Below are 13,479 nucleotides of genomic sequence, written 5' to 3'. Positions count from 1 at the left end.
AAATGTGTGATTGATACCAATAAATAGATCATTTAATTCTCTTAAGAATGACACCCTGCATGATATGATTATGGTTCACATGGAGATGCAGTGCCTTGAAGTGTGGGGCAAAGTTATGTGTGTATGAAATAGAAGTACATGTACAATAGAAGGTCTTTGACCCAAATCAGAATAACTTCAGTTAAGCATGATGTAGCAGTCCCCCTCCTTTTCATCATTTTGTTATGAATCTACTCCGCTTGTGCATTTTTTTTTACAAATCTTGCAACTCTTTACTAAATCTTCCTCCACAACTTTGAAAATTCTGGTGAAAATTACATGGTTTTTTTTAATACAGTAGAGCATTCATTGAGCTTCTTAAATTTGTTATTGAAAAATTTCAAATTCTGGTCTTTTTGGATATGTTTTTGTCATTTTTTCAACATTTTTTCAACATCGAAGGTGCTGCTAGCCTTAAAAAGAGGAAAGACATAGCTATATCAATGGATTTGCTATCTTAAGTATACAATTCTGAACTGTGCAATCTAATGAAATTTATGTGGATTTCAACTGAGTAATAGAGATGTAAACTCAACGTTTTGATCGGGTGAGATCTAAAAATGCCCAATTCTTTTTATTGCATAATTCTTGAGAACTTTCAATTGAGTGAACTTCAAAGCTTGATACCAAAAAAAAAAAATAAAACACATGAACTAATATATTTTTTGTTAATTTTTGGAATATTTAGGTGCTTAAGTAACAAGGATTCCATTTTAACTGTAGAATGTCCTTAAGCCGACTCAATGCCCTTCTTAGGCCGACTCTCTTCTGCTCACCATAAAACATGAATAGTGTATTGATAGCTACATTTATAGCAACCATTCTTTTGATATGAGCTATTAGTTGATGTTGGAGGCAGTCATATGTTTGAGATTGTAAGCGGACCACCTGTGCTTTCTTCCTGTGTTTTCATTGTCAGAATGTGTTTCTTAAGGAATATTCCCCAATCAAAGGCAGTAACTCCAAATATAGCTCTTTTCAGTTTTCTGAACTGAAGTGGCTACTGGCCCTTGTTAAAATATGACATTATTATTATTGTTGTTGTTGTTGTTATTATTATTATTAGTAGTAGTAGTAGTAGTAGTAGTAGTAGTAGAAGTAATAATAGTAGTAGTAGTAGTAGTAGTAGTAGTAGTAGTAGTAGTAGTAGTAGTAGTAGTAGTAGTAAGTATTAGTAGAAGTAGTAGTAGTAGTAGTAGTAGTAGTAGTAGTATTAGTAGTAGTAGTAGTAGTAGTAGTAGTAGTAGTAGTAGTAGTAGTAGTAGTAGTAGTAGTAGTAGTAGTAGTAGTAGTAGTAGTAGTAGTAGTAGTAGTAGTAGTAGTAGTAGTAGTAGTAGTAGTAGTAGTAGTAGTAGTAGTAGTAGTAGTAGTAGTAGTAGTAGTAGTAGTAGTAGTAGTAGTAGTAGTAGTAGTAGTAGTAGTAGTAGTAGTAGTAGTAGTAGTAGTAGTAGTAGTAGTAGTAGTAGTAAGTAGTAGTAGAAGTAGTAGTAGAAGTAGTAGTGTTTTATTATTATTATGATATCATTATTATTATTATTATTATGCAATGTGCTGTAGTTCAAATCTTAGTCTATATATATATGATACTTGACTTTGCCACTTCTGTGCAAGAAAGCCTTGAGCACGACTTTTACACAAATATACACACAACATGTGCAAATCATGCATTTTGGAAAGAAATATTCAGTAGAAATTTACCCTATTCTGGGTTTAAAAAAAGGGGGGACCGTGCATGTTTGCCGGGTAAAGTAATAGGCAAGATGTACACATCATCTACTTTTCACACATCATACTCTGCTCAATGCATGTGTACAGTTACACTTACTAAATACATCAATTGATGTTGTTTCTTCACCGTTAGTGGAGGAAACATTTATAGTGCAAGGGTGCTTCTGCATTTATAATGAGATGCATGAAAATGTGACACTAAGGGCATCCCTTGTTGATAGCTGATTGAATCTATAAACACAGTGTCAAACTAAGAATCTATTCCAATTCTCTTCAAATTTTCAGTCATATATGCTATTTATATTTCCGTTTGTTTCTAATCCTATTATGGAAATTTTGCCCTTTTGAAGGTTGGTAAGCACTACGAATTTTGAACCCATTTGAGGTAAAAAAAACAAAGATCGATCTGATTAAGAATCCACCAGGGACGGTATAAAATAATCTTTCATGGGATAAAATCAAAGATGGTGGCTCCGACTCGATGAATGGAGCCAATGCGACGACAACAAACGATAAACCAAACGAATTCACTGGATGAACTTAGCCATCCCCATAGACAGATGCTAGCCTTGATAAGACACTGTAAGGCCCTGGTACGATGCCTATCAGTGGGCGGCCATCTTTTAAGCTTGGCTGCACATCCCGCTGGACTGGTGTGTAATTGATTTTGAAATCGCAGATGGTATCGTGGAAAAATGTTAGCCCAGCACGGCACAGAGTAAGGGAATTTGAACCTGATTTCATCTTCAAGAAAAAAACTCTGGTGCTGGTGACAGTATACAAATAGCGAATAGGCATGAGTGCAATGGTGCGAGGTTTCGCATGAGGTGAAAGAAAGATGCTCTATTCAACGAGGCATTAGCCGAGTTGAATAGAGTGTCTTTCTTTCACCGAATGTGAAATCTTGCACCATTGCACGGATAAGAATATTCTCTATTTGTGTTGTACAAAGTCTCGGAGTTTAACAAATTTATGAAAAAACAAAGCTTTTCCTGCTGTAATCTATGAAAAGCGAGCAAAAATATGGAAAGTGAAAAGCAAAATCCCACAAGCGAACACCAGGGGCAGCATTGCGCATTTAGCCAGCAGGCTATATGCGCATTGCACCTGCATTTTTACTGAGCGCAATGAATTGAATTGTATTGTGATGTCACCTCCTAAAGCCATGCGACAGTACATTTTGGATGGCACGTTTTGTGTGCAACGGTACGAATGTTTGACATTCAGTCTCCCATTTGATCGCGTACAACAAGCTAAGTAGGTGCTGTACAACAGAAGATAAAATAATCATAGAATTGAACGAAACTTACACAGAATTATGGAAAACCCCAAATAAATGATATCTTCCAAACAATTTATCAGGAAAATGTATAATTACAGAGTAATGAGCCGATGAAGATTAGAAAAAATAACTGAAAAATGCCTGTCCGTTAATTGTGTGGTCCCACATGTTGTTTAGTGTATTAGCTGCACTAGGACAAGAACATGGTATTAAATGAAATTAATATCATTTTCAGCAAGCCTGAATTATTATTTATTAAATTTTGCTGTTCTAAATAAGCATTCTGGCATGTGATAAACACTTTAGGATTGCTTTCTTTCACAATTACATGTAGATTTCTCTTCTACAAAGCGAACTTACTTTAAAACTGTAAGATGCAGCTCTCCTATGGGGGGGGGGGGGTTGTCAAATTTGATACATTTTCATATACAATTTATATATGGATGATTATTGAATGTTTTCAATTTTCGGAACTGAAGTGGCTACCCTGGGTAAATATACCATTATTATTATTGTTAGTAGTAGTAGTACAGTGTGTTATATACCACAGCCTTCATTTGCCTATCAGCGGTCCAATGAGAGTTCTCTGCCATTGCATTGGATGGAGATTCTATGGCCTACATTACCATATCCCTGACCAAGATTCCATTTAGAATATTAGACAAGTGACCCAGCCTAACTAGAAAGAGCATAAGCATTCAGCATAATAGTGGGCTTAGGAAGAGAAAAATATTACAGTCCTTCTAAAATCATGTAATGCCTATGCCATGCAGATCCAAACGGCGCTTTACGCTTATTCTTCTTCACTCCGATTACATGCCCTCCTCTGTGGAAGCGGCGAGAGAAACATTCTCTTTTGTACTCCCTTTTAGAGTTTACCGGGTAAATTGTCATCAAATTACATCCAAATGAAACACGATTCATTTATTTATCTTTAATCCAATCAATTCCTTTCATAAAGCTAATAGGAGAAGATGACCTTGGCCCGGAACCCCTTTGCAGTATTCCCACCAGATAGCTGCCTGCGTGCTTGCTCGTCGTTGTCGTCGTCGCGCAAATGAAGCTGTACTTTTTCCCAATCAAATCAAAATTTAAACACTCAATTTAGCCCGCTTTGCTGACACGTAGCTGCAAAATTGATGGCACTAAATGCTAATCCATGTAAGCATGTGTTGCTTGTTGCACGCCAGCACCGCAGGTATGTAACAGGGTTGGCTGATGAAAGATTTACTGTGTGCAAACGAGGGGTGGGGCGTGTGAACGTGCCAAAGCGTAAAAACAATAAATGGAAAATGTGAACATGTGTCTAGTATTAATAATGTTCCTCGTTTACCAGTATTATTACCTGTGTTATTAGAAACTTGATTGAATCTGAAATATGTACACAATTAACATTTTGACTAATCCTCACGGGACCCCCCCCCCCGCCCTTCCCCTTCAAAAAGAGATAAATAAATAAATAAAAAATAACATGGAAATGAATAATTGAATAAATAAAATAATTAGATAAAATATGATTAAATGAAATGAATGAATGGAAATTAATACATTTAAATACATAAATGAATGAAATTACTTAAGCAATGAAATAAATAAGTAAATAAATAGATAATGAATAAAATCAATATGTATAAATGAATGGTAACAAATTATCTTTGCTGGTCTGTCCTTACTTTCAATCATTTGATTTGTGATATCAAGTTATCAAATTATTGTTATAATAAAGTTGTATTCCTGATTGTGTTTTTAACAAATAGTTCTTTCTGGCTTAAAAAAACATGAATTATTGAAATTTAAAAAAGTAGGACATCTTAATTAAAAAGTAATTAAGAATGTTGGTTTGTTATTCACTGAACTAAAATAGAAGTATTGTAATATATTCATCATACATTACTATGAGTAAAGCAATATTTATCCAAGTATTGGTTTGAATTCAGGCATTTTTGCTATGTGACATGTAACCTACATTTTGTATCAAAGAAGGCATTGATATTCTTCTAATCTGTCTTATATTTCTCTCCAAAGCTTATTCAATCTCTAAAAACACCGAGATTTGACGATGAACCATGCACCAAATCTCCCTCTATGCATTGTTAATTTGTAGTATTGCATTCTGGGATTACAGCCATGTCTGATTGCCAATTTGAGCGTGTAGCGAAGGATTTGCTGAAAAGGGATTTTAATTGAAATTCTATTTGCATTGGGCTGGAAATGCAGATCATGACCCTAGGGATAGCGAGAATGTAGATTTGATTTCATAAATAGGCATTCGCTATCAAATCATAACTAGTACATATTTATGTACAGACTTGGCTATTATTGTTCATTTGTTTTAGTTTCGGAATCTTTCTTGTTACGCAAGGTGGCATTATCAGTGATCTAATGTTACACCTTTATACAAGAATGCCTTTTTATTAAATAAATCATCAAACAAGATACTAAACAAAAATAATTGCAAGAAATACAACATAGAGATTAAGGTTGATGTCTTGCCAATAGCCGAGCTGCGTCGTACGCGCTGGAATGTCGCAAACAGCCTTTCATTTCTGATTCTCATATTTCATCTCATTTCAGATAAGACAGTTGGGAATGCAAGTCGGCTATGAAAAGATGCAGTGTCTTTATAGTGGAATTCATGCTAAAAGTCGTGGCACAGACATTTGACATTTGGTATCAAATATTAATCTTAAATTGTTCTCGCTTAACTCGAATTTCTTTTTTTTCTTCTTCATTCTGTGCACATATTACGACCAACTGTGTGTGTGTGTGTGTGTACTCCCGGGCCCCGTTACATAAAAAGTTTCTATGGTAGCAACTCTTGCTGGGATGGCAACTTCCATCGGAAGAAACCGATCGGGAAGCAGAATTTTCACTGTTGTCGTGGTAGTTGACTCTCAGCAAGACTTGCTATCATATCAACTTTTTATGAAATGGGGACCCTTGAACAGTTAGCATCGGTCACAATACTAGGCTTAGTTACCAATCACAATAAAGGTTTCCATGAAATTTGGCAAAGTTACATTAGTTGTAATCTTAATGAAATGAGGGCAAGCTTTCCAACAGAGAGCCGTACATCGGCAATATTACAGTTGAATTTTGGGTATTCTGTAGTCGTCGATCCCGCCTGCTAACTGCTCACGAGGGGTTTGTTTCACAAAGATATAAGTATGACTTGAATCGCACTTGAATGCCGACGCATATCTAAAATGCAATGCCCAATCTTATTGATCAATACGCAGTAGTATGCGTCCTCTTTACATGATCTGTCCAATGCAGTCATGCCTTTCATACCAGGCACAACTAGACATATAAATGCGACTCTAAGTCATACTTATCTTTGTGAAACACCCCCCCCCCAGGACTGGTATATGCAAAGTACTCGGTCAATTTTCCAGCGCAAGTATTTCAATAATAATAAGAAAAGTGTAGACGGTTGCACGGTACACCATGTATCCTTCTTGGGCGATTGTTGGTCCTGAAAAGGACCACCCAATCTTGACGTTTTGACAAGTGTGTTCTTGTGGCCCTGTCTTCGCCATGGAAACATTCAGAAGTTACAAATTTATATGTCTAGTTGTGCCTGGTATGAAAGGCAATAAGGCATGACTGCATTGGACAGATCATTCACAAGTTACAAGAAAAATATGCATTTTTATATAGCTCTTGATATAATGTTTCTATTAAAGTGCTGCATATTGCCCCAGATTTAGTTTGATTATTGTAACAGCTCTATTTGAAACATTTTAATTTTTAAGAACATATTTTATAATATCACATTTCTGACTTACACTGCCAACCTTTAACATACTTCGTGTTTGGCTAAAAACTGCGAGAAGCCTTCCGTAAGTACGAGATCTGTCAGGGGGTATTTCAATGGAGCCCGGCTGATGGGGGAAGTTGAGGCTAATTTAATTGTCCTGATGTGACCAAGAAAAGCCCCATGCTCTGGGGTCTGCTAAATGAAAAACGTCTCGCTGGGCCAGCTCGCAACCATTCGTCTCCATTATTCCTGGCGATGCTCGCACGCCCGGCATCGTTTTGGGGGGATGAAAATAAAGCATTTGAGAATGGGAGAGGGATGAAATATCGCCTGTGATGAATTGCTGTGGGTGTCGTGAGGTAGGGGAAAATGACAAGGTGTTTGGTAATGGAAACATTAAGGCAAGCCCGTAGATGCTGTAAGAAAGTGAGATTGATGCTGAGATACATTGTGATCGTAGCGTACGAACAAAATAGTACATTTGCGTTTTCGAAATTTCAATATTCTTTAAGGGTAAGTATAAAATGAATGCTATTGACCCATTTTCAGTGTAATTTTTCAAGCAGATAAAGGGGTATTATGAAGCAAAGGTTATAAGGGGGCTGAATCTGAAGATGGTTGATTGTTCAAGAAGAAACGCAAGTGAGCAAAAAAAATGAATAATTAGATAAATGATTAGTATTTCATGAAAAATACTATTTTTTAGAAATAAATACTGTTATACCTGTGACAGGCTTCAAGTTATGTGTTCATATAAACTTGAATAATCCATATTTGTGGTATTATGTTATTGAATATTGTAGTGCATGAAACTTGAATATCCTTTTCCTCTCTTTCACTCTTTTTTTCTGTTATCAGAAAGAAAATATTTGCTGTGATGTTTGTTTTGTTTTGTTTTTTCATTTTTCTTTGGTCCTACTGTGAGATATTGTCACCTGATTACTGACTAATACAAGATTATGGTTTCTGAATTTCCTGTGGTACTTCCCATACTTCACAGGCTTCCGGATTTCCTTGCTTTCATCTTCCCCAACATGAGATCATTCTAGTTTGAAATGAGTCATTTTATACGAGATATTTCTTCATTGACTTTGCAAATCATGCTTATTTTGCTTGATTCCATTTTTATATTTGTAGGAAACAATGTACAATGTGTTTTATTGTAAGTGCCATGGACCTTTTATATTGAAAAATAGCTGGTAATTGGTATATTTTTAATCAATGATCATCAGTGATGAGTAATAATGGTGATGGTGATGATGGTGATGATGATGATGGTGGTGGGGGTTGTGGTGGTGGTAGTGATGATGATGATGGTGGTTCTAGTGATGATGATGTTGATGATTATAATGATGATGATGACGAGGCGGAGGAGGATAATGGTGATAGTGATGTTGATGATAATGGTGATGATGATGATGATGAGGAGGAAGATGATGATAATGGTGATAATGATGATGAGGAGGAGGAAGATGATGATAATGATGTTGATGATGACTTTCATTATAAATTATGTTCATGACTTCCATTTCATTAAAAAAATGTTCAGGTATTATCGCCTGTATGCTATAGGGAGAGATACAGTATACCTTTTATTCTGCCAAAAGTAATTTTTTTTGTAATTTTGGAAATGCTAATTCATCCCTTTGATGATTATGATATTGAGGAGACCCACTTTTACTGAGACACCCTGTAGAGACCGTCATCCCCCTTCTCTGTTGTCTTCCCAGCAACTTCCAGGAAATGGTGGGAACCTGGGGCTTGGTTTATTAGGGATGTAATCAAGGAGAGATTCACAAGTTATGAGCATGATTGAAAATGACAGAAAAGTTAAACTTACCTGTGTTTTCATTTCTTTTTTTCATAGAAATTCCCCAGGCCTTAAAAAAAAGCAAGATAGAGAGGGGGGAGAATGGTTTAAGAAAAAAAATACAACAAAAATGTAGATATTGATTGAGGTAGGTATAAGAGAGAGAAAGAGGAGGTGGGAGGGGAGGAAGGAGTTTGGAAGTAAATATTTTAATTCATATGAAGTCTCTATTGATATTATTATTGTTATTACTGTTTTTGTGGTTCTTGTTCTTGTTGTTATTATTGTTATTAGATATGATGTTATTGAGAAAAAAGATAATAGATAGATTTCAGCCGAACAAGATGTTTTCTTTAACCCAGACATTAACCCAACAGATTTGGTAGACCTGGGGTAGACTGTCACGTGAGGCATGATTCTGACACAGCAGTCCTCCAGCTTATGTTTCTTGTAAATGAGGTAAGATATATCAGTAAATTGGCGAATTGGGCTCCGTTGCATAGAAGAGACCGTTATGGTAACTTTGCCCTCCAATGGTAACTTGCATAGAATCCTTGATTCTGATTGGCTGATGATCTCGTTACCATGGTAACTTTTGTGCAACTGGGCCTTGGTCTGCACCCTTTGGTCTACTCTCCATTTGGTCTCATCCCACTTGGTCTAATACTATAGACCAAGTGGTGAGAAGAAATTCTGAATATCATGAATTTGATAAATATGAGGCTCGATCAATTGATATTGCAAGAAAGTTAAAATGAAAAGAATACTGAAGCCCCTTTGCTCGGAATGGTTGCCTGATTATTATGTTATAGAATATAGAATATTACGTAATGTATTTTCCAATCAAGACTGGTATTAAAATAGCTGTATGTATAACAGCGAACAACTCGCCATTTTGCAGCTGGTTTCTCTTCCTTATTATAGACATTCTGTAGACCTTCTGAAAAGGGCTCGAAAACGGTAAATTTTATCCGGTAAAGTTTTTCTATTACATAAAAGAGATACAAACAATTTCTTTTTTCTTCTCCATTTGCACAGCTTTTCGTAATGAGTATGTACACTTCATTAAAGCTGTTTTGTGAATACATATATTTACTTATAAGTCGATTAATTTCAAAAATATTATGTTAATATTCAGTTGATAGTCTGTTTATTTGGTTTTAGTTAATAAAATTAATTTGAAATATATTCTGATAATTTGGTGTTTTCCTCTTTGCAATTATTTTTACAGGGGGCCCTTGTTAGTGTATGTGCAGATGATAGCTTACATCTATGGAATCTTCGTCAGAAAAGACCAGCAATCCTTCACTCACTCAAGTTCAATAGAGAAAGGTAAGAGTAGAGTCCCCGGCTTTTGGTTTTCCAAAGTGCAAATTCTGTGTTCTTCCATGTTCTGAACGCTAGATTACAGGTGCTTCGGTGACATCTGCTTCAGAATAAACCCCTCAAAAAAGTTTGGAAATCTGAGTGTGGCCATTAATTTCTCCCAACTCCCAATTTTATACAATGCATATTTGATATCATTAAAAAGGTCATTTAATTATCTTTAAAATGATATCGTGTCATCATGAAACGAGCAGGATTCAAAAGTGTTGGATGAGGTCTGAATTGAAAAGCTGCAAAACGAGCAGAAATAGTCATGAAGGGTCAATGAAGAATATTATTCTTTTAGAGAAAATAGGAGTTTATAAGCTTGTGGTTCACTTTCCATAGGCCCTGTCACAAGGTTCCGTGCAAGCCTTATGTGTGACTTGCGGGTGACTGCCTTTGCTACCCGCAGGTTGCCTCCACGTCACACGTACGCATTGATAGTATCTCGCACAGTTGCCTGCGAGAGGGCATGCAAGTCTGATTTGCACGCATAAAAGCTTTGAACATGCTCAAAACTTGTTACGGGTGAGTTGCGGGGAATCACCCACCAGGCTTGCATGGAACAATGTGACTGAGCCTTCACCCTTTGTGCGCTGATGTTGCACATTCGTACAATTAAATTGAACAATCAAAATAATTAGTTTTCTCCCCTACCTTTAAATCAGATAAGCTAATAAAAGGCAATAGCTCTTGGATGACATCTATATGATAATAATAAGTATCAATGGTGCAATATGGATATATTAAATTAAAGAAAATGGCATGGAAACAATTGTCATTATTATCCCTCCAAAAATTAATTCAATGTGCAAAGAATCAAGCGATTTCAAACTGGTGAACAGTACATGCTCGCTAAAAGATCACATAAGCATCTCTCGGCATGCCTATTGCAAGCTTATTAAAGGTAAAAGACAGGAGTTGCAGCAAACAATTAAATTCATGAGAAAGTCTTTAAAAATAAAATCAAGGTTAATTATCAATGTATCATCACACATCTAGATCTGGTACATTAATGCAAACTTATCTTTGTAAACTCACAAAATCTTGCTCAAAATCGATAATTCTGATGATCACTAACACAGAAAAGCATGTGTGGGACAGTGTATTAATTTTTCTTTGAAAAAATACCTGACATTTGATAGAATTCTGGGCCTATTATGCTCATTACTCAGCAATTATGTATTTTCTTCCAAAGCTATTTGGCACAAATTTTCTATCAATACATGTACATACAAACACTTTGATGGGACATGTAATTTTATTTGATTCTGTTCGAACTCATTTTGAGATTGTTACCACGACTGGTATAATTATCTTTAAAGCTTTATATCCACTTGCTAGTCACGAGCTTGAAATTTCTGTGAGGGATGTACAAAACTATTGCAACGAGTGAAAATCTAATAAAAAATGTAACTTTGCAATTGATCAATATGCACTGGAGTATGTAGGTAAAAAGATTGACAAACACAATATGAACTGCGACCAGCATGAATAAATTTGGTCAGCAGATTTTCCTCAGATGCTTGATTTTGTCATATTGGATTTTACCATCATTTTGAAATGATATTTTCTGTATTCTTCATAATTTTTAAGAGGCCTAATCAATTGAGTTTTCCATGAATTTGATAAAAATCTGTATTTAACAATTTCTATAGTTTTTTTTCTGTTTCTGTATTTTTTACAGAAACAGGGCTCCAGCTAAGAGATAAAGAAAAAAAAATACTCTGTGGTAGTTATGCATCTCTGCTTACTTTGACATGAGCTTGAGAGATTGCATATTCTTTTTCAAATATTAAGGAATAAATACATATGTTGAGATATATCAAAATCCTCATGTACCTTTAATATTCTTGGGCTGTTTCTACTATTTCATTGAAATGAAAAGGGTCTTGTACACAATGCAAGACAAGGTTCTGTGTGCTAGTATTTGTTTACCCTTAATTTGTTTATATGTCTTTAAATATATTTCTTGTATTCTACTTTTTTTCAAAAATTGTTGATGTATGATGATAAGAATATTACTTAATAGTGCATCTGTATTGCAACAAATTAATGTATGACTTGCCTACATTTTATCATATCATTTGCTTCACAAATAATTGGTTTGAAAACAGCAGCCTTTTGAATAATTTCACTTTGAATTGTATATGTACAAAAGTTGATATTGGGCATGCTTAAGTAACAGAATATTATTAGTGAAATCATTGCTATCAACTTAATACTATGATGCAATAGACCAGTTAATAGTTTCTTCATGGACAATTTTGGTCAAATGACCTTTCATTTATTTCATTAAGATTTCAAAGCAAGATATTAGGAAGCATGCCTTACATAGCAGGATGAAGAAATTGAATAGACCAGGTGACTAGAATAGCACATCAATTAACAATCTATGAAGGTATTTGTTGCATTTCTACTTTAAAAGCATATCATAGCATGTTGTACAATGTACTTGGCAAACTGAAATACCAGTCGTTCGTGGACGCATTTTTGTATTTTTAGGGATGTGAATGAAAAACACAATTCGAAAGAACATAGGAATAATTGAGACATCTAAGTTGGTGCTTATCTCATTAAATTTTAAACCACCATGTCACTCTTGTACAAATGATCTTCCTCGGAATATACGCAGAATCTTCAGATCATGCGCAGAGTGGAACTACGAACTGTCGTATAGAATGAGCATAAGCCCTGTGTTATAGAATGATATGTGTATGATATTATAATTCAGTCTATCGAAGGCACAATATATATTCTTTGCTTAGGCATGATATTGGAAGACAGTGAAATAACGTTGCCGCTAACGACGAGACCCCAGTGAATGCTGAAATAGTTTGACGTCACTGCAGTCAAGGGTCTCATATATACAACACGATCTCTTCCAACCCTTTATCCACCCTTCCTCTGATTTGTCTCTCGTTCTATTGCTCTCGGTCTTTTATTTTCCCCTGCATTCTTGTATCCCCTTCATCATAAGGTTTATCTTCTCTCTATTTCATCTATTATTTTTTTAATTCTATTCCACTTCTGTCTTCTCCCTCTTCTTTTCCTTCTTCTTTTTCTTTCATCATCTTCTTTTCCTCCTCTTCTTCCTCCCCCTTCTTTGTTTCTTTTTCTTCCTATTCTTTAATCTCCTCCCTTTTTTCTTCTTCTTCTCCTTCATCTTCTTCTTCCCCTACTCTTCTTCTTCTCCTCCTTCTCCTCCTACTTCTCCTCCTCCTCCTTCTGCTCCATCTCTCCTTCTTCTCCTAATCGTTGTCACTTGTCCGTTGTCACTTTTTCAAAGCACTAAATAGACTGAATGATTACAGGTACAATTTTTGAAGATGATATTTTTGCAGCACATCACAAACCTTGGTAAGAATTTGGACCCTACACCAATGCCTGTAACAGATGATTTATGAATTTTATCAGAAAAAATGGATTAATTTCTGCATGATGCCTTTTGGAAAGGATATTTAATGAATTACTACTTGTAGATGGTGATTA

At 35.4% G+C, this 13,479-nt stretch overlaps 1 protein-coding gene across 2 annotated transcripts in view; it reads left to right on the top strand.

Annotated features, from left to right (window-relative positions):
• Positions 1-9,002: 9,002 nt before the first annotated feature.
• The window catches only part of LOC121414468 (syntaxin-binding protein 5-like), a 66,740-nt gene continuing 62,263 nt past the window's right edge, over positions 9,003-13,479 (top strand). For both annotated transcript variants that reach the window (XM_041607652.1, XM_041607651.1), the window contains exons 1-2: positions 9,003-9,078; positions 9,851-9,951. In XM_041607652.1, coding sequence (XP_041463586.1) covers positions 9,061-9,078; positions 9,851-9,951 — 119 coding nt within the window. In that variant the 5' untranslated portion in view covers positions 9,003-9,060. The remainder of the gene's footprint in view (positions 9,079-9,850; positions 9,952-13,479) is intronic.

This window comes from Lytechinus variegatus, chromosome 4 (genome assembly GCF_018143015.1).
Source record: "Lytechinus variegatus isolate NC3 chromosome 4, Lvar_3.0, whole genome shotgun sequence".
Classification (NCBI taxonomy): domain Eukaryota; kingdom Metazoa; phylum Echinodermata; class Echinoidea; order Temnopleuroida; family Toxopneustidae; genus Lytechinus; species Lytechinus variegatus.
Note: the sequence above shows the minus strand (reverse complement) of the source record. Positions and strands in the feature narration are given on the sequence as shown.